The 26,290-nt window shown below is 46.5% G+C and overlaps 1 protein-coding gene across 2 annotated transcripts in view; it reads right to left on the bottom strand.

Annotated features, from left to right (window-relative positions):
- Positions 1-1,869: 1,869 nt before the first annotated feature.
- CCDC13 (coiled-coil domain containing 13) overlaps positions 1,870-26,290 on the bottom strand; it is a 72,230-nt gene continuing 47,809 nt past the window's right edge. For both annotated transcript variants that reach the window (XM_088442563.1, XM_088442564.1), the window contains exons 11-16: positions 21,132-21,338; positions 10,000-10,136; positions 8,441-8,524; positions 6,569-6,834; positions 4,140-4,242; positions 1,870-2,331 (exon numbers count right to left, since the gene is read on the bottom strand). In XM_088442563.1, the coding sequence (XP_088298689.1) occupies positions 2,166-2,331; positions 4,140-4,242; positions 6,569-6,834; positions 8,441-8,524; positions 10,000-10,136; positions 21,132-21,338 (963 nt within the window). In that variant the 3' untranslated portion in view covers positions 1,870-2,165. The remainder of the gene's footprint in view (positions 2,332-4,139; positions 4,243-6,568; positions 6,835-8,440; positions 8,525-9,999; positions 10,137-21,131; positions 21,339-26,290) is intronic.

The raw sequence follows: 26,290 nt of genomic DNA on the forward strand, positions 1-26,290 counted from the left end.
AAATTCAATTAAACCAATGGTAAGAAAGCAGCCTGCAAAATGAGGATACGGTAGAGGGAGGAGTTTAAACAACTGCAGATGTTTAAAGTGCAACAGTCACAATGGCGGCTCTGTATCCCCATCATATCAGTGTCCCACAACTGGATCAATGAGAAACTGTGATTGACCAATCAAAGGATCCGGGGTCAGACAGGCTTCTAAATACTGGAGCCCAACATTGCACCTTTAGCGTTGGCCAGGAGACAAAGAACATACTGTAGGGCCTGATTCAGAGTGGCGCACTAATGCCGGCACTGCTGCGTCTTTGTACGCAGTTGCTATGCAATAATACGCAACTACGGCTTTGGAAATCCAAACGTAAAATGTAGCAGCATCCGTCGTAGATTAGTCGATCATCGACCTTCCGAGTTACCCTATGGTCCTGTAGAACGGGCGACTGAACAAAGACGTTGGCACCAGTGAAGCACACTGGACACATGCTGGATCCAATACGCCTATGAAACAGCTGCGACACGCCAGCTGCGTAAATAAATAATCGGCACAGTGTACACCTCTCACTCAGGCTCATAATCAGGGACATGGCCAACTTGTGACTTGGAATGAATTGGGCTGAATACTTGGTAGATGCGGCCAGTGGTTGTAGTGTGGGGTAAAAGGTTACAAGCACAACGTTACTCAATAAGTGTTCTATCCCCTATATAGTAAACACATGTAGAGGAATACACTTATTAGTGCATAAACTCCTATTCTTTTTATAAAATATTTTTCAAATTTTTTTTATCCATTTTGTTACCTTTTAATTTCTTAATAAAAAAAAGCCTGAAAAACAACTGAAACATCATCATCAATTTAATGCGAAACAAAGATGGAGACACAGACACAGAGCTTTCGGCAGTGAGATAACGATTTCCCAAAAATATGACCCTATAGGAAATATATCATGACGTTTCAATTTCAAAGTAAAACTAACCTAGATACATTTATGTAATCATTGTGTAAAACAAACTGCATATAGACTGTGTATTCTGTCTCTTCTATGTACAGTACCTACAGGACTCCATATTATACCCATAGCAATATTGATCTGATCAATTACGCCCCCTAGGGAACAATGAGGGCAGCGTCACAACTTGTTGAAGGAAATGTAGTAAAGCTTGAACACCCTACAGAAGGTAACAGTATTTGTCCTTTAGCTTATTTTAGTCCTTAGGTGCTGTTTTACATCTAATATTTCAATAAAACATTTTAAATGTCAGTCATTGAAATATTAAACATTATATACAATTATACTACCAACTCCCTTATAATCAATATGCAACACTTAAGTGTAGCGATATAGTTATAAAGTGTGCGAGCAGATTATCACCATCATAAATATTGCACAGCCATCAACTGACTGCACCAAGGGGATCCTACAGGATCGAGCCAAATACATCAATTAATGTTTGGACACACTGGGCACCGGGTGATTGTGATCATCGGAACGTGTATTGCCAGCTTTATACTACTAGAGAAGGCGGGATCAGGTCTACAATACTTTAAAGGGAGAAGTGCGCTCAACTGTATATGTTTCAATGAGAATGACCTTAATACTGGGATTTAAAGTAGATATCAGTGTTTATTAATAAAATATTGGTCAATCAGGATTCAGGTTAATCCTATTGTTCTAACTCACAGGCACATGTAGTGATGATGCTGGCATCTCTATCCCTAAACCACTGGGGGGTGTGATCTAGCTTCATCACTAAATGTGTCTGTGACTTAGAACAATAGGATTAACCTGATTGACCAATTTTTTATCAATAGACACTAATATCTATTTTAAATCCCAGTATTAAGGTAATTCTTATTGAAACATATACACAACAAGGCTGATCAGTTGAGCGCACTTCTCCCTTTAAAGTATTGTTGACATGAGAGGCGTACCCCTCTCTAACTCCTGAAGTGCTGCCGCAGATCACAATATCTGTCCATACCATCAGAGAGCAGTAGATCCAACCGGGATCAGGTCTACACACAGAGGTCACTATACCAAAGTGCTCATTTATTTACAGTTTCAGTTGGTACTCATGATTGATCTGGTAAAAAAAGTCTTTGGATAACAAAAAAGTGCAAGTCCTTTATGTCCGTGACTGACGCACACTGGTGTCGCTGTGGCCGGGACACTAGAGAACGTTCCGTTCCTGCTTGTGCTGGCGCAGAGCCTGCAGGAAGATCTGCTTCACTTGGGACATCATCTCATGGTAGAGCTTCAGGTCGTCTTCCTTTGTTTTCAGGGTGCTCTGCAGAGCCATTTTCAGAGCTTGATTGTCATCGGCCTGTATCGCCAGTCTGAAATATGGAGACTATATTCAATATAAACTCTCATCAAAGCCATCCAACTCTCATCCTAAGCCACTGCCCCTTGCTACTCCCTAACTGTCTACCCCATCTGTGTCACCCCTATCTGTCTGCCCCTCCCCCTTTAGAATATTAACTCTCACGAGCAGGGCCCTCTTCCCTCACGTGCTTCTCCATTGCCTTACCTACACTATCCTATACTCCCTACAACGGTACCTAACCCTTGGTTCCTGCTGCTTATCTGAGTGTTATGATGCAGCAATGTTTATTATAACACATGTCCTTCTCCTGCAATGTTTTGTACTGCAAGTCCCTGTTTTCTTGTTTTGCTCAATTGTAAGGCGCTGTGGAACCCTTGTGGCGCCATAAAAATAAAGGATAATAAATTAATAATATAATACAAATTATATTTATGAAGACGAAGAAACCCCGGAGCATCTATTTGTCAGTTGTTGGCTTTAACAGAGGACGAGCTGTACGTTGTCACCTTGTTGTTAGCCCAGCCCGGCTCACTAAGGGGCTCATTCAGAGTTGCACGCAAGTCCGTTTTGTGCACACATGATGTTTCGCACTGTGCGTGTGTCCAAGCCCAGTGTACTCAACTATGAGCAACTGTGGACGTACTCATCTCAGCCTCATCTCCACTTGCGGCTGAATGGACGGCAGCAGGGCGTTGGTATGTAGATAAGTGTCCTGATGGCGTGCCACGTGTGTGTAAATGGAATTGTGGGCTGTGTTGAGTTGTGCGTACGCAGAAATCTATCTAACAGATCTCCTGCGACAGGTATGGGGCTGCTGCAGATGTGCGCTAATAGTGACGACGGCTGCTCCGAATATGGGCGAAGATTTCCATGCACGCAAATCGGACAACTTGCAACTATGAATCAGGTCTTCGATCCTTTAAAAATAGCCGACTGGCTTCGATCATGTATATTTGATATACCCCATCTCACTTAACTATGTTCCCATATGCTTGATACAGAATAAACCGTCCCGTGAGCAGAAGAGGTTCCTACAAACGTACTTATTTTGCCGCCACCTCATTGTCATTACATTTCCTTTACTCTCAGTATACCCGGCAGGTCATTGGGATATGTTCAATATCCCGGGAGGTGGGATTCCGGTGGTCAGAATGCCGGCGCCAGAATACCGGTACCAACATCCCGAAGTTAAGTAGCGTGGTTAAGCTCTAGGGTGCGGGGAAGGAGAGAATGAATTTAGGGTGCGGGGAGGGGGATGTTAGGATTAGGCACTAGTGGAGGAAGTTAGGTTTAGGCACCAAGAAGGGAGGGTTAGGGTAGGGAGAGGGGGAAGGTTAGAATAACCCTGTTGGGATTTTGAACGCCAGGATCCCAAACGCCGGTATCCCGTACACGTCCCACGTCATCATGGTCTCCCTGGCCAGTAAACGCTGAAGCAATGCTCTATTCTCCATTCATTAAAGATTATTCCTTTTCATGCTGAAACTTCATGGTTGCCCTAATGCAGGTAATTGACATTGGTGGTTATCACTGTATTGCGCATGTGATGGTTATTCTCAGTGCATGTATTACATATACACAATTACTAAGCATCCGTACCACAGAAGCGCGACTGTGCGTTCCTTGGAGAGTGTGGGAATGACGTGCGCACAGGACTGCAGACATATTTCTGCAGATCTCATCTGGGGTTTGTTGCCCGGATGAATGAATGTATACAGTATATGTATTATCTTTGGTGAATGTGATACATCTCCCTCTGCATCGCAGGTTCGGAGGACGGACACTATCTGACCTTGTAAGAGGACAGGGCAGCCTTACTTTGTGCTGAGCTCCTCTATCTGTGTCTCCAGTGGGACAATGGAGGACACCTCAGAGATCTCATTGAAATTCAGGAAGGATCTGGAGTTGCTGACAGAGAGTCCTGTAGAGAGAATTTGGCGTTAGTCACAGAGCGGATGAACTCACCCATTACTTGCAGGATAATACGTAGATCGGAAAGTGTCAAGTGCTGGTCATGGTATCTGCAGACTGTAAGCAGGAGGTGACAAGGGACGAAAGATGGCAGAGGGGGCGGCAGCTAATTCGCCCTCACACAATCTAATACAGGATTGTGGCCTCATTTGTATGGCCGCAGGTTGTCTGTATAAAGTAGTCCTTGTATCTCATGGTCTGTTACCTTTGCTGATTATTATGCATTCTATCATAAAACACAACTAATGGGTGGAGCGAGCTTATTATTACATACAAATGACAGACGTATGGAAACCAGGTGCAGAACACATCCAGGAATACACAAGACACAAGTCGCACTTTGGGCCCGATTCTGAGTGGGACGCAGCGGCCATGTTGGACGCAGTGGAGCGATGTTTTTCGTCTGCGCAAGTATCAGAGTGCACCGCGCATGCCGTAATGATTTTGTACGTACAAAGCCGCAGTACAAATTTAGATGCAAGGTATGAGATACTGTATGTGCGGGTCGTTCCTGTGTGGTGACTGGGAGGTAACTAAACAGACACACGTAGCGTCTTATGGGAGCATCGTGGGCGTGTCACTGGTAGTCGTTGCGTTCACAGACGCGGAACCATTCACATAGGAGGCCATATTCAGACGCATAATCTGCACCTGCCACAGGACCTGTGCAAGTTTTGATGGTGCAAACTTTCTATGGACACTGAAAAAGGTTGTCACAGTCCTTGTATATTCAGACGGCTGTAGTAGACGGCGACTCAAATCCCGACAGCGGCAGCCCGGCAAGGGTGAAAATCCTGATCGTCCCTAAGGTAAGTATCACTAACCTAATTCCCTCCCATAACCCTAACCCTCCCTTAGGGGTGCCTAACCCTAACCTCCCCCCAAGTGCCTAACCCTAATCCCCCCTCTAAGTGCCTAAACCGAACCCCCCCCTTCCCCGCCGCCTAAATCCAAGTCCCCCGGGGGGTGCCTAATCCTAACCCCAACCTCCCGCGGGGGTGCCTAACCCTGTCCCCCCCCCAGGAGCCCTAAACCTAATCCCCCCCGCGCGGCTGTCCGCGCCCGGCATCACTTTGATCGGGATGCCGGGCGTCGGTCTTCCGGCGTCTGGTTAATGACAGGCGTCTAGATTTAGACGTCTGTCATTAGTACCACGCCGGGATTAAAACGTCTGGAAGCCGGTGGTCGAGATTTAGACCATCGGCTTCCAAACTACATCCCATTCAGACACACACCAGGCAGGGGGCTTTGTAGCAGCATTTGCATAAAGTCGCACACAAGACTGCTGTAAAAGACGCAGATATGAAAAGCAGCAAAAAACACAAATGCAGCTGCGTCCGGCTCGATCAGGCCCTTTGCCTTACACAGTTACTGGCCAACAATTTCTGTGGGTGAAGCATTTGGCTCCGGATTCGTGGACGTCGCCTCCGACTGTCCAGTTTTCTGGAGAACCTTTGTCCAACCAGCATGTGGAGGCTTCTGGGCTGTTTGCAGCTGGGTGTAAACTGAAGGTGACCTCACTGGGCATGAGCCCTCCTGCAACTTGTACTATACACATCACTGTCTACCTAACGTCCTCCTGTCACTTTCAACCAGGCTGTTATATCATCAGGTTGGGTCTGTTCATTTCAGATGTTATCGGATATGATACACGTCTGCTGTCCTCATTGCATTGGATCCCCAGTGGGACACATCTCTACATGATGCTGCAGCTGTTCCAGCGCTGGAATCCCATACTCGATACCAGCGCTGGTAGGTCTTCTGCTGCAAAACTCAAGTGTGCCGCCCCACCTCGACCACTGTATATGTATATTTATCTATTTAATAAAATATGACAATAGACACTTAGAAGATGATAAACTATATGATCTGAAGGTGGAAAACCTTCAAAGGAACTGTACCATTGACCAGAATTTGAGTGTAAGACACTGTGGGGTCTATTTACTAAGCAGTGATAGGAGACAGAGTGAAAAGTGATAAGGTGCCAGCCAATCAGGTCCTAGGCTGTGTTTGAAAAATGACAGTTGGGAGCTGATTGGCTGGCACCTTATCACTTTTCACTCTGTCTCCTAACCATCACTTTTCACTCTGTCTCCTAACCCTGCTTAGTAAATAGACCCCTGTATGCAGTACAGAAAGTCTTGTGTGCATTGGTAAATGATCTTCCTCCACAAATCCAATCTATTTATTCCGGTACATTTCAAACATATTTGTCTATTACGTTTTCATTATTCCTCTGCGTGATTAATAGGTCAGCACTGACAGAGCGAACTTACCGGCTTTGCCGCGAGCAGTCAGCTTTTGTACGGCTCCGTTCTTTCCCGAGTCCATTTTCATCTTCTCCAGCTGCTGTTCCAGAAGCACTGAGCGCCTCCTCTCCTCCTGCAGCTTCTTCTCTGCGTCCAGGACCTTCATACCACCTTCCTCCATCCTCCGCTGCAGGACGGACACTAACTCCATCAGCCGGTCCCTCTCCACCTCGGCCGCCTGGCACAGTGCCCGGAACTCTGCGTTCTGCGTCTGCAAAACTCGCAGCTCTGAGCTGTCGTAAAAAAGAGGCCGACGATTCATTAACTGCTGTGTTATAACACAAGCCAATGCCAGCATATCAGCATCTCCCTATAGTACATGTCCTACAGCAATGAAAAGGTGGCTAAATGTCACCCACTTTTACTGTAAGCCAAATATATATAGCCTATGATCATACATTTTCTCAGACTTATTTTTATTTATTCACATCTGCGTCTTCATGTGCACAGGTGCGTCTGCTTGTTCTCCAACCTAACACACTAGGACTACCTGACTTATTTATTTATTAAGGTAAGCTTTTCTCCTACAGTTCTCCTTGGTTTAGTTTTATTTAAGTTTTCAATTAATCATAAGAGTGAGATCATCTGCACCGTGGTTGAATGTTTTAAAGACATTGCTCAAACTATAATGAGACCTGACCGACACTATCTGAGAGAGAAGAGAAAAAGACTGTGCATCCTCCCACTAATTCCACTCTCTCATACCCCTTTATCTCAAAGGATTGGATCCCGAAAACAAACTCTAATCCCTTTACTTCAACTTGGCTACTGTACATTAACAAGCGGACGGATGGGGTCAGTGCGGCCAACTCTGAATACAGGCAGAGACCCCCTTTTATTTCCGAGTATGCAATAATTATACTTGTGACCAACTTGCGCATAAATCTCAGGCCCTCAGCAAGCAATGTTCTCGGGTCACCTAGCTCCTCCCAGGAGATGGCACATTCTGTTGCACATCCAGAGACACTGCCGTCTCTAATATATATATTTACCTGTAAAACTGTGTGGAAGTAGGCGCATTTCATGCCAGAAGAGAGCGGCTGCGCTGCGGGTTTGCTTTTCTGCGCAGTCCTACATGAGTGTTAGTAACGAACACCTGTGTTATCTGCATAGTACAATCACCAAGCTTCCCCAACTATACTTAACAAGGATGGTAGAAGACATCTTAATTTCATCCTTGTGTCCTTTTATTCTGATTAATGTTAGGTCAGAGGTTCCCAAACTCTGTCCTCAAGGTACCGAAAACAGTCCAAGTTTTAAGGATATCCATGCTTGACCACAGGTGACTTAATTAGTGCCTCAGTCAATTTGATTGAATCACCTGTGCTCAAGCATGGATATCTCTAAAACCTTAGCTGTTGGAGTGCCTTGAGGGCCGCGTTTGAGAACCTCTGCGTTAGGTGACACAAAATGGTAGTATACACGGGGCGCTAATGTAAAAAGCACTCTTCCCCTCTAGGGCACCTGGGAAAACCTGTGTAGCATACCTCAGGCAGCTTTCAGGTGCTCTCACTAGTCCTGCTCTCAAACACATCCTTGATTAATGTGTTAGACCAGCACATGCATTTCCATTATCTTGTTTCTGCAAACTGAGCGACCTGGTCTGCACGTAAACTGCCATGAACTCTGGTTCCACGTTGAGTTACTGGACAATGGAGCTGCTGGTTTATCTTCCAGCTCATCAAGCCCAGATGGAAGGATTTACTTTTATCAGGGATATTTAGTTGCTTATTTTACTGGTTTGCTCTCTTTAATGTTTGGCCCATTTATTACATTGCATTCAGAACACTCAATAAATGTTGCGTATACACATGAAGATATTTCATGTCCATACTGTACCTTTGCGGAGAGGCGCCCATGCCGACATATGGAGAGGGAGCCGCTGCAGTCTCTACCAGTTCATGCCCCAGTTTAGAAACTTTCCTGGTGTGGAGGACAAAAATATTGCATACCGTGAGAACATCCTCCATACTTACAACAGTCCTAATATAGCATAAGTCCCCCCCAAAAAACTCTTTACATATATACTACACACATATTATATATATATATATACACACATATTATACAGGGGTGTATCTATAATGGGTGCAGGGCGTGCAGTGGAAAGAGGAGCGGAAGATATGTACACATATAGTAAAGGAATCTCTGAGATATGCGGATATGCGATATGCAGATATTTGACAGGGTCTTTACAGTGCACATGGGCCCCCTCCTCCAAAGATACACTGAAACCACTGACAGGTGAAGTGAGTAACATTGATTATCTTGTTACTATGGCACCTGTCAAGGGGTGGGATAGATTAGGCAGGAAGTGAACGCTCAGTTCTTGAAGTTGATGTGTTGGAAGCAGGAAAAATTAGAAAGCATAAAGGATCTGAGTGTCTTTGGCAAGGACCAAAATTGTGATGGCTAGACGACTGGGTCAGAGCACCTTCAAAATGTCAGGTCTTGTGGGGTGTTCCCGGTATGTGGGGTGTTCCCTAACAAAATTGGTCCAAGGAAGAACAACTGGTGAACCGGTGACAAGGTCATGGGCTCCCAAGGCTTATTGTTGTGCATGGAGAGTGAAGGCTAGCCTGTCTGGTCCTATCCCACAGAAGAGCTACTGTAGAACAAATTGCAGAAAAAGTTAATGCTGGCTATGATAGAAATGGGTCAGAACACACAGGGCATCGCAGCTTTACGCTTATGGGGCCGCATAGCCGCAGACCAGTCAGAGTGCCCATGCTGATGCATGTCCACCATTGAAAGCGCCTACTATGGGCACGTGAGCGTCAGAACTGGACCAATCAGCAGATGAAAAAGGTGGTCTGATCTGATGAATCACATTTTGCTTTACATCATGTGGACGGCTGGGTGCGTGTGCGTGGTTTACCTGGAGAAGAGATGGCACCAGGATGCACTATGGGAAGAAAGTGAGTCGGCGCAGGCAGTGAGATGCTCTGGGCAAAGTTCTGCTGAGAAACTTTGGGTCTTGCCATTCATGTGGATGTTACTTTGACACGTACCACCTAACTAATTATTGTTGCAGACCACGGTATTCCCTAAAGGCAGTGGTCTCTTTCAGCAGGATAATGCGCCCTGCCACACTGCAAGTCCAGGAATGGTTTGAGGAACATGACAAAGAGTTCAAGGTGTTGACTTGGCCTCCAAATTCCCCAGATCTCAATCCAATCGAGCACCTGTGTGATGTGCTGAAAAAACAAGTCTGAGCCATGGAGGCCCCACCTCGCAATTTACAAGACTTAGGGGATCTGCTGCTAACATCTTGGTGCCAGATACCACAGTACACCTTCAGAGGTCTTGTGGAGTTTTAGTTTGCTTGGAACATCCACAAAGACAATAAGTATGAAAAAAAAGAGATGTAAAAATAATTATCCTGAGATCAATGTTACCTGGCTGAGTCACTCGTAGCGGCCGGGTCCTTGCCAGCTGACAGTGACCTCACAGGCATCCGCTGATTGGGTCTCATTCCTTCTTCTGCCTCTTCAATATCTAAACTTCTCCCACTGCCTGGCTTCTCAGAGGGACTCTGTAGACAGAGAATGCAAAATAATTACTGTACATTTCATTCAGGCCTATAACAATGTCCAGATAGCCATGAGGTCTAATTAAATGCAAAAGGATTACTGTACATTTCATTCAGGCCTATAACAATGTCCAGATAGCCATGAGGCATGTCACCATATGGTAACATTTTCATTATACAGTATATTTCATCATCCGAAACTTGGTTGACAAAAACAGTGAACAATCTGCAATTAAAAAAAACTCAACTCCATTAATTATATTTTTATAATGCAAATATCAAACGATGAATAATATAAAAAATAAGAGTTATGGTAGACTTACCTTTGTTAGCTCTTTTTCTTCGAGGTCCATAGGATCCACAGGGATAACCATGGGGTGTAGGTGGTTGGAGCTAACCAGGCACCAAATCATCAAAAGCTTTAGCTCCCAGGATGCACTGGTCCTCCTCCGCATACACCCGCCCCCAGGCAAAGACAGACAGTTTTGTGAACAAGCCCAAGGCAGGAGCAGGAAAGAGGAGAAGGAAGAACAGTACACATGAGAAACACTCTCACAGAAGATGAGGGAATCAGTGACCAAGAGGAAAATATCCAATGAAGCCAAGTGAGTCAGGGTAGGTGCCCAGTGGATCCTATGGACCTCGAAGAAAAAGCATTAACAAAAGGTAAGTCTACCATAACTCTTATTTTCTTCTTCAGGTTCCATAGGGATCCACAGGGATAACCATGGGGATGTCCTAAAGCAGTTTCCCTTAAGGGTGGGGACTCTACTGAGCAGCAAGGATAATCAGTAGCCCAAAGGAAGCATCCTGAGAGACAAAGGTGTCAAAGGCATAGAACCTGAGGAAGGTGTGGATGGAAGACCACGTGGCCGCCCTGCACAATTGTTCAGCAGAAACGTCACGGCGAACTGCCCATGAAGGTCCCACAGATCGAGTAGAACGTGCTCTAACCGTGTTTGGAACAGTTAGACCAGCTTGTGTGTAAGCCTGAGAGATTGTCATGCAGAGCCATCGGGCCAGAGTCTGTCTGTTAGCTGGCCAGCCTCGCTTGTGAAAGCCGTACAACACAAAGAGATAATCCAATTTACTAAAGGAGTTGGTACAATACAAGTAAATCCGAAGAGCACAAACCACATCCAGCGAGGCTTCGCCCGCAGAGAGGTCCGAGGACTTGAGAAGGTCAGAACCACAATCTCTTAATCTAAATGGAATGGGGATACCACTTAAAGAAGGTAACCAGCCCGAGTTCGGAGGACAGCTCTGTCTGGATGAAAAATCAAAAAGGGGAAGCGTCAGGAGAGTGCTGCTAATTCATATACCCTGCAGGCAGAGGAGACAGCGAGGAGGAATAGCGTATTCGCCGTCAGCCACTTGAGGTGTACTGAGTCTAGAGGTTCAAATGGAGGAGCCTGTAAAGCCCGGAGAACCAAGGACAAATCCCACTGGGCCACCGGAGGGAAAAAAGGAGGTTGAAGGTGGAGAAGACTCTGAAGGAACATTCTAAAATCAGGGAGGGGAGCGATCCTTCGCTAGAACCAGACTGACAGTGCAGAAACCTGAACTCTAAGGGATGCCAGGCGGAGGCAGAGGTCTAACCCAGCCTGGAGAAAGGCAAGCACCAGGGAAACCCTAAGAACCGTAGGGTCATAGTCTATGGGAGAGCACCATTGAAAGTGCCAAACTCTAATCGATGCGGGCTGAGGAAGGATTATGTGCCCTGACCATCGTCTGGACCACAGTGCCTGAGTCAGAGGTGGATGGAATTGCACAGCCACACACAAGCGGCTGTGCAATTCCATCCATTTAAAATGCAAATGCAGAAGTAGGTGTCACACACCTCATTGGCTGTATTTACGTGATCCCAGCGCTGCGGGCCAGGTCGCAGCCTGGGGTCAGTATTGGTCAACATCAAAACAATCACGACCATCGATGTTCCATTGGCCAGGCTGTAGGAGCTAAAGTTTCCCGCAGCCTGGCCGGTTCCTGGCAGCTTGCGAGGCCAGGAAGTCTGTGTGCACCCACGCAGACCCTGGCCTCATCCCTCCTGGAAAACGGGGGCAACACGCCCCCGTTTCCGGGAACGCTGCCAAGGAACGCCCCCATTCCGCCTCCCAAATGCTGTAGCCTGTCAGTCAGGCTGCGACTGGGATACACTGTAAGCGGGCTCGCAGTCGGAGGGCTTCACATGTGCAGTACACCTGCTGCGCATGCACAGTCCTCCAAACATCAGAGATGTGCGCTAACCATCTGGTTAGCGTACATCCCTGAATCAGGCCCACAGAGCGAGAGAAACCCTTGGCTTTTAAGAGGGATGACTCAAGAGCCACGCCGTCAAAGACTGACGAGGTAGGTCCGGGTGCAGGCCGTAGAGGAAGTGGAAAAGGAGTGTCTATGGAGAGACTCCATAGGTCGGTGAACCAATGGCCCCTGGGCCAGGCTGGAGCTATCAGTATCAGTGCCGCCTTCTTGCTTGAATTTTTGGAGCACCCTCAGGAATTATGCAAGATTGAAGTCCCACAGTACTGCCAGAGCGTCCACGAAGGCGGCTGAGGAGGTCTCTGGTCCTGGACCCGTACCTAGGGACCTTGTGGTTGTGACATGAGGCCACGAGGTCTACATCTGGTAGGCCCCATTTGTCCACCAGGAGTTAAAAGACATCCGGGTGGAGGGCCCATTCTCCGGCGTGTACAACCTGACGACTTAGGAAGTCCGCTTCCCAAATGAGGACTCCAGGAATGAACACTGCCGAGATTGCCAGGAGATGATGTCCGGCCCAGATCAGGATGTGTGTTACTTCCCATATTGCTGCCCAACTTCGTGTGTCTCCCTGATGGTTGAGGAAGCCTTCCGCAGTCGCGTTGTTGGACTGGATTTGGACCGGCCTGCCCCCCGGAGGAGATCTCACGCCAGAGTGAGCGCTTTGTACACTGCTTGAAGCTACAGGATGTTTAAGGGCAGGTGACTTTCCTGGGTTGTCCACCGTCCCTGAAAGGTATGATGACCAGTTACCATGCCCCATCCACGAAGGCTGCCATCCGTAGTGAGAAGCTCACAATTTGGAATCCAGAAGGAGCGACCCTTGTCCAGATGGGACGTCTGCAGCCACGATGAGAGGGTAAGCTGGACCTCCGGAGGGAGGAGGATCATCTGGCACTGGATCAGATGATACTACCATATCAAAGGTTGATACCATGAACTCCAGGACCTGCATTGCTGAGTGAATGGATACCCTTCAATTGCAGAGCAACTTGCACACGCGCAAGTGCAGTGCCAATATTTTGTCCGCTGGCAGAAAGATCCTTTGTATTCGAGAATCCAGGAGTACATCCAGATGTACCATCTGCTCTGTGGGAGAAAGGACTTTCTCCAATTGATGAGCCAGTCGTGTGCTTGCAGGCAGGCAATGGTCAGCTGGAGATTGTGTTGTAAAACAGCCGGTGAATGTGCCAAAATTAAGAGGTCATCTAGGTATGGCAGGATTCTGACTCCCTGACACCTGAGATGGGCCGCCATGACTGCCATTATTTTGGTAAAGATCCCAGGGACCGTTGACAGACCAAAGGGCAGCACCCGAAACTGTTAATGTTGCTGCTGGACAGCAGACCGCAGGAACCATTGGTGGGTTGGAGTAATAGGCACGTGCAGGTATGCATCCTGAATGTACAGAGAAGCCATAAAATCCCCAGGCTCCAATGCCAAGACAATTGATTGAAGAGTTTCCATGCGGAACTTGGGCACTCTGATAAATTTGTGAGGGATTTGAGATGCAGAATAGGCCGATGAGACCAGTTGGGCTCCTGAACCAAAAAGAGTGGAATAAAAACCAGTTCCTCGAAGAGCCAAAGGAACCGGTATTATCACACCTGAACGCAGTGAATGGCTTCTTGATGGGGTCTGATGGAGGACCTGTACAAAAAAATTTCTGGTGAAGACGCCTGAGGAAGGTGAGGGCGTACCCCTGAGAGACCACTTCTTTGACCCAGGCGTCTGTTGTTGTTTGACGCCAGGAGTCGGCAAATAGAAGAAATTGGCCTCCCACCCTGGGATCCCCCAGGAGGAGGCCCATCCCATCAGACGGAGGGTTTGTCATCAGACTTGGAAGCTGGACGTCTGGGTGACCAAGGCTGCTTGGATCGAGGCTTGGCAGTCTTGTGAGAACTAGGCTGCCTGGGAAAGGACTGTCCTTTTTGCCTGGGGGCGAAAGGACCGAAAGGAGGACGACCTAGGCTTAGGGGCAACTGCTGATGGCAGAAAGGAATATTTTGAGGCAGCCACGGTAGCCACGATTTTGTCCAACTCTGCGCCAAACAGTATGTTTCCAGAGAAAGGTAAGGATTCAAGGGCCTTCTTGGATTCCGTGTCCGCTTTCCAGGATTGTAGCCAAAGGACTTGGCGAGCGACTACCGAGGTCGCAGATGCCTTAGAAGCAAGGAGTCCAGTATCCAACGCAGCTTCTCCCAAATAAGGGACCGCTCACCGGATATGGGAGATGTAGGCCAGTTGCTCCCTGGTAGCATCTGATGGCAGGCTGTCTTCAAGCGCATCTGTCCATCCTTTGATAGCCTTAGCTACCCAGGCCGTGGCCATAGCCGGCCGAGTAATAGCGACAGAAAGCGAGAAAATGGACTTGAGACAGTTTTCTATCTGTGGCGTCTTTAAGGGAGGATGTGGATGGTATAGGCAGCGTAGAGCTTCTGATTAAGCGTGCCACGTGAGAATCAACAGTAGGGGAGTTAGTACACTCTCCAGGTGGGAGAGGGAAAAAAAAGCTAGTTTTTTGGAATCTGGAACCATTTACCAGGGGTACTCCATGCCTCCTTCATGAGCTCAGTGAGCTGGTCCGACTGAGGGAATTCAGCCTTAACCACCTCTTGGTGTCTAAACACCGGTGTTTTAGGCTTAGGGGCCGGTTCCTCATCCTCTATGTTCAGGATCGATTTAACTGCCCTCACTAGAGAAGGGACACCCACTGTCGAATGACGGTCCTCCTCACCCGAGGGGAGAAATGTGAGCATCATCTGCCTCCTCAGATAATGTGTCAGAATCCGAAAGCTGGGTGTACTGAGAGGATGATACAGTTAGTCTATATGCTTTGGTGACTAATGGTCTGTCCACCCGGTAACATTTGCTGATAGGCGGCAGATGTTTGAGCCATATTCTGAACTGAGTGGGCAAAAACATCCATCCAAAGAGGATGCATAGGGGGTACAAACATAGCAGGATGTAACAGTTGTGGGTACCCCATGGTGGGAGGCAGCGTGGGGGCTTATAAGCGGTCAACTACCTGCGTCATAACCTAGGAGAAGGAGGATACCCAAGGTGGCTCCTGGACAGGGACTGGCAAGGTGGTACATAACAATTAGCACATAGACCATCCTGCACAGAATCCTGAGATGACAAGCCCGCTGAACAGGATCTGCATGTAACCAGCACAGGGGCCGCAGCCTCCTTATTACCCTTGCCTTTAGAGGACATAGTAATAGCCAGTAAGTAGTACACAAAAAATGTATAGCAAGTAATGCAATGTGACACCCTTCACAAATACAAGTAAATGTGAAGCAACAATAAACCCCTACACACCTGGTAGTTGAGGCTTAAGAAAGAGCAGCAGGGATAGATACAACTGACAGTCAGAAAGTTAGGGCAGTGTATCACTACAGCAGAGAGAGCACAAGTCACATACAAAGCATATAACTATATAACACTATATAAATTAAAAACAGCACAGGCTCGGCAACGTTTCAATGCGATTAGCATTTTCAATCAGGATGATAATGCTAATGGCATTGAAACGTTGAAGCAAGTAGAGGTCTTTGTACCCTGATGTTGTTGGTTATTTTTATCCCTCAATTGAAACCTTTATTCATTTAGTTAAACGCGATACTTTATCTTTTATGGATAATCAAAGGATTTCTTACTGTAATCTCTCCAAGGAAGAAAATATAGCTATTAATACACTTAGGGACAATTCTGATATAGTGATCCGCCCCTCCGATAAGGGGGGTGGTATTGTATTGTTGAATAGGGATGAGTATGTGTCAGAAATTATGCGGCAGTTGAATGATACTAACTGCTATAAAAAACTTACATATGATCCTACTTATGTTTATAAAAAGGAGATTGATGCAGTGATTACATTAGGCCTTTCCAATGATTATATTGATGAACCTACCGCTCATTTCCTTACACAAACGCATCCTAAGATACCCTTCATCTATGTATTGCCCAAGGTGCATAAAACCCTTGTTAAGCCTCCAGGGAGGCCTATAATTTCATCGTGTGGGTCTTTGTGCCAACCCTTGTCACAATACATTGATTTTTGGCTTCAACCAGTGGTACAACATACTAAATATTATATTAGAGATACCACGGACTTTATTAACAAACTTAGAGCACTGGGTTCGCTCCCTGACTCCAGTTTACTTGTAACTCTTGACATTACTAGCCTCTATACTAACATTGGACACAGAGATGGTTTAGATGCAGTGAGGGGCCTCATCACTGGCAGTCCACATTATGGAGGTCCTAATATCGAATTTTTGCTATTACTTATGGAAATAGTTTTACGAAAGAACTATTTCCTTTTCGAAAACTCTTTCTTTTTGCAGTTAACGGGAACTGCGATGGGGTCGAATATGGCCCCGGCATTTGCGAATCTGTACATGCATATGTACGAGAATCAACATATTTTTGCACATGAAGAGTTTTCTCAATATATACATTTTTTTGTACGCTATATTGATGACCTATTTTTTGTGTGGACTGGCAGTGTGAGCCTACTCACCGATTTTATTGATTCACTCAATACATTGGACACCAGTATCAGATTTACTTTATCTTACAGTGAAACCACCATTTGTTATTTGGATGTCTGTGTCTATAAATCTGGGAGCAGATTGTCAACTAGATTATTCAGGAAACCCACAGATAAAAACACGTTGTTACAGGCTGATAGCTTTCATCCTCTATCACTTAAAAAAGGACTTCCTCTATCACAACTACTGAGAGTTGTTCGGATTACTTCGGACATTACTGAGGTTCCCTTGGCACTACAACAGATGGGCAAGAGGTTCATAGACAGGGGTTACCCTATTAGTGAGATTCAAGAGGCCATTTCATATTGTGCAACTCTGACGCAGGACGAAGCATTGGTCAGCAGCAACCGTGGTGATCAGATTTCACGTATGGTGTTCACTTCCACTTATTCTATTGCGTCTAAGCGTATACGAGAAGCTGTGTTACAGCATTGGCATATCATTCAAGCTGATGATACCATAGGACATCTCTGTAAAGAAAAACCTCTATTCTGCTACAAACGTAGCAGTAATGTTAAAGATGCAGTGGCTAAAACCGACATTGGAGCCACGAAGCTTAATACGTGGTTGCGACAAAAGAATGGAGTTTTCAAATGTCATGGTTGTGTGAACTGCCCGTTTCTTCAGACTGGAGCACAATTTACTAATCCAAGTACCAACATTTCATATGATATTGGATACCATCTGAACTGTGACAGCCGTTTCGTTATCTATCTCATCAGGTGCCCTTGTCTATTGCTCTATGTTGGTAAAACCATAAGGCTCCTTAAGGAGAGGATTGCCTTACACCGGTCGTCCATTAAGAAGGCTTTACGGGCTGTTGATGCTAATACACCTCCGGTAGCGAGACACTTTGCAGCATATGGTCACACTATGAAAGATTTTTTATTTTTTCCTATTGACCATGTTGCTCCATTAAGGAGAGGAGGAGATCGTAATAAATTGCTTTTACAACGTGAATGTTTCTGGATTAGTCGACTTAACACTGTGACCCCGCACGGACTTAATGAGGGGCTGTCATTGAGTTGTTTTTTATAGTTTTTTGTATACTTTATTTAGTCTCTCTATATTGGTGGTTTCGCTGTTATGGATATGTTGTTGTTGTGTTTTTTTTTCATTGTATTGTTATTGTTTTTGTATTATGGTTTTCTACTTTTTTTCTTTGGGTTTCTTTTGTAAATATCTTTTTGTCTATTATACACCCACCAATGATGTGGATCATGCTCGCTACGTTACATTACGTACCAATATGCTGGAGTAACCAACCTTTTGGAGTACATGGCGCTTTTATACTGGTGCTCTCTTTGTAGACAGTGTTTATTTGAGCTATTACCTAAGGAGTTATTTATTATTAATTTAGTTTACACTGTTCATTGAGTTGCGTTGCCCTGGTTACTGGTGACTCGATCCGTTTTTCGGATCGTCACTTCCGGTGCTCGCGTTGTTGTTAGGTTGTCTTGGTTACCTGTGACCAGTTCCGGTCCAGGAGCGTCACTTCCGGCATATCCGGCGTGTGTCTGAGCTATGGTCTCATGACCCGCCGCTGTGCGTCTATGTACAGGTGAGTATGCTTTACTTTGATTGTTGGGTGTATATGTAGGCAGGGGTTGTGGTTTGTATGATATGCCCTTGATGAAGGTGTCGGATTGACACCGAAACGGCTGTCGGGCGCTACTCTCTGGAGGGAGGACTTGTGATGAGTATTTTCATGATTGCCTGCTGTTTGTGCCATGATGAACTATTGCTATGACTTTGCTCACAAGCCCCTCAAATAACCTCGACATTTGTTCTCTACTGGATTAATACATTTTCTATGGATTGATATGGATGTGCTGACTCCTTCTTTCTTTACTATATATATATATATATATATATATATATATATATATATATATATATATAAAAACAACACAGTCCAGGCGGCACTCACGTGTAAATATAAAGATGAGCTCCGGTGCCCTGCGTTAGGAATCCCAAATAAATTCTCAGCTGTCGGCAGCACTCGGATTAAATAAGCCACTAAAGAGCCAGTATATAGTCCATCATTATTATTGATAATGTTGGACTATGTATCTATATTTATATATGTACTCTTTTATCCGCTTGCTCTGCAATAACTTTGTATCCATGGTTCTTCACTTTAGTTTATTCTGTCGTCCTGGAGACGGTGCAGGTTCGTGACATCATCAGTGGGTGTCCCGGTTCCTGTCCCGGAAGGGCAATGAATATGGTGGTGGGGATAAAAAGGTGAGTGTGTTTTACATGTGTTTATCCCTGATGACGATGGAATAAATGATCCATCGAAACATTGGACTATATACTGGCTTTTTAGGGGCTTATTTGATCCGAGTGCCGCCGACAGCGGAGAATATATACTGTATATATATATATATATATATATATATATATATATATATATATATATATGGGATGTGCAGGCTCGGATAGGTTCGAGTTTGCACGCTGAGTTCGGATTTTTCCCTCAAAAAAGTCCAGGAATGATGATGTTTGTCCATGCAAGATGACGTTTTGCCTCTTTCTGAGTTCCGTTTTTTTGGAGGGAAAAATCCGAACTCAGCGTGCAAACTTGAACCTATCCAAGCCTGTACATCCCATATATATATATATATATATATATATATATATATATATATATATATATACACACACACACACACACACACACACACACACACATATATATATATATATATACATACACACACACAAATATACTAGCAATGGGCACTAAATCAAGTACTCAAGCCTTAATAGGCTGGTAGGATTGAGCGCTGTATAACCTGGCCCTGAGGAAAGGTATACAGGGAGACTGGACTAGATTCTCCTGAGACATGTAGCTTCAGCAATGCCCTGAGAAATGGCTGCTGAGCATCTCACAGTGGGAGGAGGGTGAGGAGTAGCAGCTCAGAGGCGGGAAACCTCAATGAGGGATCGCGCTCTGAGCTGGGGGAGGGGCTACCGGGGTAGAGCTTAACTCCCCACTGCCGTATCAGCCGCCGGGGCCGCTGTCCTCAACAAAGGTCCCCGATGCCGGACTTAAGTGCCCTGGTGGTCTAGTAGGAGTGCAGATGAACTGGACGCCCCATCTCAGCGTCCTCCCGGTGGTCTACACAGCCGGAGGTAAGGACTGCAACATACACGATTCCCTGCAAGCGGGGAATCGCCTTACCTGCCTCCCCGTTTGTCCGGCTGCAGCCCTGGGTCTCCAGTGGAGCGGCTAGCAGAGCCCTGCTGGCGCCCGCCGTAATCATCGGACTACTCACCGATGTTGCGGCACCGGCGGGGGAAGATGGAGCAGTAGCACAGGCGCCCACTAGGATGCCCAGTGCTGCTTGCTCTAAAATAAACTAAACTAAGTAATAATAAAAATAAAGCTTGGGGCTGCATAGTGCAGTCCCTCTGTCTAAAGATGCAAATGGCACCAAACGCAAACTGTCTGCTTTTGGCTGGGGGCGGAGTGTATGTGGAGCAGGACCGGGGCATCCTGGGAGCTAAAGCTTTTCACTGTTAGGTGCCCGGTTAGCTCCAACCACCTACAACCCATGGTTATCCCTGTGGATCCCTATGGACCCTGAAGAAGAAATGATTTATTACAAAGGCTTTTCATGCCAGGTTAACTAGTATTTTACACTTCCTGGCAGTATGAATAGTTTATATTGACATAGACGATGGATGGCCTTTGCGTTCGCTGATCCTTAACACTTCAGATTGTTTGAATAACAATGAAGTTAAATAATTTCCAGCAATTTAGATCAATTTAAAATGGAGTTAAGTGTCCATCACCCAGGCGGTTAATGGGCCTAATTCAGAGTTGGGAATAGAGTAAGAAACAGCAAGTAACTGTATACCTGGACAAATCATATTGCAATTCAAGGGGTGCAAATACTTTTATTATATTTTGCATGCAGGGTAAATACTGGCTGCTTTTGCATGTAGCCCACACATGCTGGATAGCTTTATCTTTACACTGCAATTTAGATGTCAGTTTGGACACATCCCTCCCAAATCTAACTCTCTGCACGTTACATCTGCCCTACCTGCAGTGCAGCATGGTTTTGATCAACATGATCAGTTACTTGCTCTTTCTTACTCTATTCCCAACTCTGAATCAGGACCAATCATCGGTCCCTTTTTACAGTGATAATTACGGAAGTTTTACCTTCGGTGTCAGCTGTCTGATCTCCGCCTCCAGCGCTGTCACCTTGGCCTCTCTCTCGGCAACCATCTCCTTCAGCTGACTGACCAGAGAGTTCTGCTTCTGGCTCTCGTTGTTCAGATGCGAGTTCAGGCTCTGCTGGGAATCTCTGTTTTTCTGGTCTTGCATGCTCAGGCGGAATAAAATCTCCTGCATGTTCTTCTGTTGGCTCTGGAAAGACATATGGGTGCTTTACTTCACATGTGTACAGCATGGAATATGTGATTGTACAGGTAAATGCAGAGAAAAAGTCATAAAAAGGAGAGTTACGGTAAAACTTACCCTTGTTAACTCTCTTTCTTCGAAGACCATAGGGTCCACAGGGGAGATAATGGGGTGTAGGTGGGACCTGGAGGACCAAACACCAACAGCAAAGCTTTTCAATCCCAGGATTCTCCGGTCCTTCCCCTTATACCGCGCCCACAGTCTGAGGGCAACTCAGTTTTGTTAACAAGCCCAAGGCAGGAGTAGGACAGGAGAGAAGGAAGACTGGTACACTGAAGAATCTCACACTCACACAAAGAAGGAAACAAGTGACCCAGAGAAGAAACCCATAGAAGCCTGGTGCAAAGAAAGAGAGTTAACAAGGGTAAGTTTTACCATAACTCTCCTTTTCTTCTCCAGGGTCCATAGGGCTCCACAGGGGAGACAATAGGGATGTTCCAAAACAGTTGTTCAAGGGCGGGGACGCTCCTGAGCTAATAAGAGAACCCTGCGCCTGAAGGGAGCATCCTAAGAGGCAAATGTATCAAAGGCATAAAACCTAAGAAAGGCGTGAACAGAAGACCATGTGGTCACCTTGCATAGCTGTTCAGCAGAGGCGCTACGCCGGGCTACCCACGAGGGACACACAGAGCGAGTAGAATGAGCAGATACTGCAGCCGTCTGCGTGTAAGCCTGTGAGATAGTCATGCGAATCCATCTGTCCAGAGTCTGTTTGTTAGCTGGCCATCCCTTCTTATGGAATCCATATAAGATGAAGAGGGAGTCCGATTTCCTGATGTAACCAGTACAGTCCACGTAGATCTTCAGAGCACGAACCACATCCAAAGAAGCCTCACCTGCCGAGAGGTCTGGTAATTGAAAGGCCGGAACCACAATTTCCTCAATAAAGTGGAAACGAGAAAGCACCTTGGGAAGGAAGCCTGGGCATGTTCTAAGAACAGCCCTGCCCTGATAAAAGATGAAAAAGGGGGAGCGACATGAAAGCGCCCCTAAATCCGATACCTTATGGGCAGATGCTATAGCTAGAAGAAACAGAGTCTTCGCAGTGAGCCACTTGACATCCACCGATTCCAGGGGTTCGAATGGAGGTTCCTGAAGTGCGTGGAGAACCACGGAGCCACAGGAGTGACAAAGAGAACACCTTGTAGGAAGGTGTGAACATCCATTAGAGGAGCAATTCTGTGCTGGAACCAGATGGACAGAGCAGAGACATGCACTTTCAAAGATGCTAGGCGGAGTCTAAGATCCAATCCAGCCTGAAGAAAGGCAAGTATTCTAGAAACCTTAAAAACTTGAGGGACATAGTTTCTAGGAGTACACGAATGGAAATATGTATGCCATATCCGGTGATAGATTCTGTCCGAGGCCGGTTTACGTGCTCTGAGCATGGTCTGGACCACAGAGCTAGAAAAACCCTTAGCCCCTAGGAGGGATGTCTCAAGAGCCAAGCCGCTAAAGATAGGTGGGCCAGGTCCGGATGTAGGCAGGAACCCTGAAGCTACAGGTCTGGTCGAAGAGGAAGTTAAACAGTAATGTCTATGGAGAGACTTTGGAGATCAGAGTACCAATGGTGTCTGGGCCAAGCCAGAGCTACCAACAGGACTGTGCCCCCTTCCTGTTTGAACTTCTGAAGAAACCGAGGAAGAAGGGATATTGGAGGGAAGAGGTACGCTAAGTGGAAGGTCCACCTCACAGATAATGCGTCCACGAAGGCCGCGTTGGGGTTCCTTGTCTTGCCTCCATACACTGGAAGTTTGTAGTTGTGTCTTGCGGCCCACATGCGGTAGACCCCATTTGTCTACCAGGAGTTAAAAGACTTCTGGATGTAGACACCACTCTCCTGCATGCACGTTGTGACGGCTAAGGAAATCCACCTCCCAATTGAGAATACCTGGGATGAACACTGCGGAGATGGCTGGGAGATGGCGTTCAGCCCATGTTAGAATTCGGGACACTTCTGCCATTGCTGTCCGACTTTTAGTGCCTCCTTGGTGATTGAGGTAGGCCTGCCCTGAAGAATATCCTGAGCCAGCGCTAGAGCTCTGTAGATGGCTCGGAGTTCCAGGACGTTGACTACCACGGCTGGAGTCCAGTCGCCTTGGAAGGAGTGTTGGCCGGTCACTGCGCCCCACCCACGGAGGCTTGCGTACGTGGTGATGAGTGCCCAGTCTGGGATCCAAAAGAGGCGTCTCTTATCTAGGTGGGATATCTGTAGCCACCAGGCTAGGGACAGGCGAACCTTCGGGGAGAGGCCCATTATCTGGGATCTGATCAGATGGTGCAGCCGTTTCACCTGGAGAGGATCGGGTGTTGTAGGGGCCTGGAGTGAAATTGAGCGAACTCCACCATGTCGAAGGTGGACACCATGGATCCCAGGGTCTGCATTGCAAAGTGAATTGACACTCAGTGACTATGTAGTAGTCTGCGCACCCGGTGCTGTAATACCAAGATTTTGTCTGTTGTTAGGAAGATTCTCTGAGCCCGAGAATCCAGGAGAGCTCCCAGATGTACCATTCTTCGAGGAGGTATCAAGGAAGACTTTTTCCAGTTGATCAGTCAACCGTGTGTTTGTAGAATGGCAAGTATGGGAGCAGTGTGATCCCTTGACGACGAAGGTAGGCCGCCATAACTGCCATGATCTTGGAAAAGACTCGAGGAGCCGTTGAAAGGCCAAAAGGCAGAGCATGAAATTGGTAATGTTGCTGTAGTATAGCAAACCCGAGATATTGTTGATGAGAAGGCACTATAGGTACATGTAGGTAAGCGCCCTAAATGTCCAGAGACACCATAAAGTCACCAGGCTCCATAGCCAAGATAATAGAGCGGAGGGTTTCCATACGAAACCTGGGCATCCTGATAAACTTGTTCAGAGACTTGAGTTTGGGGATAGGCCGATGAGACTCATTGGGCTTCTAAACTAAGAAGAGGGTAGAATAATAGCCCTTCCCTCGCTGTGAGGAGGGGACCGGAATAATTACTCCTGAGAGCAGTAAGGACTGAATGGCGTTTTGGAGCAGCAGGGCCTTGCTTGAGTCCAATGGAGGTCCTGTGCAAAAGAACTGCTGGGGGGTCGCCTCAGGATGGATAGTGCATATCCGTGGGAGACCACTTCTCTTACCCAGGCGTCTGATGTGGTCTGACGCCAGAACTGGGCGAACTGAACAAGTCAGCCTCCCACCCAGGGAGCCCTCAGGGAGAGGCCCGCCCCGTCAGGCTGAAGGCTTGTCCTCAGATTTGGTAGGTGCACGTCTAGTAGCCCAGGTCTGTTTTGTCCTAGGTTTGGAGGCCTTAGTTGATGCCTGATGCCTTGGAAAGGACTGACCTTTAGCTTTTCCTTGAGGACGAAAGGACCGAAAGGATGACATCTGAGGATTTGTATTATATGCGGAGAGCAGGAACGCCATCTTGGAAGCTGCCAAGGTAGTCACAATCTTGAACAATTCTGGGCCAAACAGGATATCTCCAGAATAAGGCAGAGACTCCAAAAAATTTTTAGAGTCCGCATCTGCCTTCCATGAGCGGAGCCAAACAATACGGTGGGCTACTACAGAAGTGGCAGATGCCCTGGAGGCTAGGAGAGCAGTAGCCATAGCTTCTTTACCCAAGTAGGAGGCTGCATCTCTAATGTGAGATATGTAGGACAGCTGTTCCCTCGAACCATCGGAGGGAAATGTCTCTTCTATTCTCAATAGCTTTTCTCACCCAGGCCGTAGCCCTAACAGGATGAGTAATAGCTCCTGTAAGAGAGTATATAGATTTTAGACAAGCTTCCATCCTTCTGTCTGTAGTCTCCTTCAAGGAGATTGCAGTATGGATCGGTAAGGTAGCATTCTTGACCAGATGTGTCACGTGGGAATCCACTGCTGGGGGAACTTCCCATTTAGTGAATTCAGTAGCGGGAAGAGAGAAATTAAACTTTTAGGCAGCTGAAATATTTTACTGGGCATATTCCATGCCTCACTCATATGATCAGATAGCTGATCAGAGTGAAGAAACTGGTAAAACTACCTTTTGTAGTTTAAAGAGTGGCTGTTTTGTCTTAGGAGCGGGATCTGTCTCTTCTATTTAAATAATAGATTTTACAGCTCTCACAAGTGCAGGTATATTTAATTTAGAGAGAGGTTCCCCGTCTCCCAAGGGGGAGTCAGAGTGAGAGAGGTCTGCATCTTCTGCCTCCCCAGATGATAAATGAGAATCTGATAGCTGGGTGGACGGAGAAGATCACAGCACACTTAGTAGGTTTACTAGGTAAGGGTCTCTCTTTTTGCAGCATTTGTTGAAAGGCTGTAGAGGTATCCGCAGACTCTGCACTGAGGTAGAAAGTACGTCTACCCATGGGGGAGGCAAAGGATTTGCAGGGAGTACCTTCTGTGGCCATCCCATAGGGGGAGCTACCACAAAGAACGCTAGGTGGTCCGCAAGTTTTGCCAGCACCTGTGAAAAAGTAGCCCAGGGTGGGTCCTGAGGAGAGGACAGTGGGGCTGATGGGCCCGGCGCAGTATAACTAGATGCACAAAAGCCATCCTGAAGGAGGCCCTCTGAAGCTAAGCCTGCTGGGCAGGACTTACAAGACACCAGAGTGGGAGGAGCATGCTGCTTGTTATTCTTGCCTCTGCCAGACATAGCTGCAAGAATAAGGTAACACACAATCTGAAACAGTTCAGTGAGCAACCCAGATGTATGTGTAATATGGCACAGTGTAGTGCGCAACAGCGATATATAGTATGTGATAGCCCTCACAAATATAGGGAGATGTGAGGTACAATGAACCCTTTATACCTTAGTATGCCAGAGTTATAGTAAATAATATGAGATATGGTAAGAACTTACCCTTGTTATCTCTATTTCTACGAAGTCCATAGGGTTCCACAGGATACCTTGGGTATAGGTGATGACGT

Source organism: Taudactylus pleione, unplaced genomic scaffold (assembly GCF_031769625.1).
Source record: "Taudactylus pleione unplaced genomic scaffold, aTauple2 ptg000314l, whole genome shotgun sequence".
Classification (NCBI taxonomy): Eukaryota; Metazoa; Chordata; class Amphibia; order Anura; family Myobatrachidae; genus Taudactylus; species Taudactylus pleione.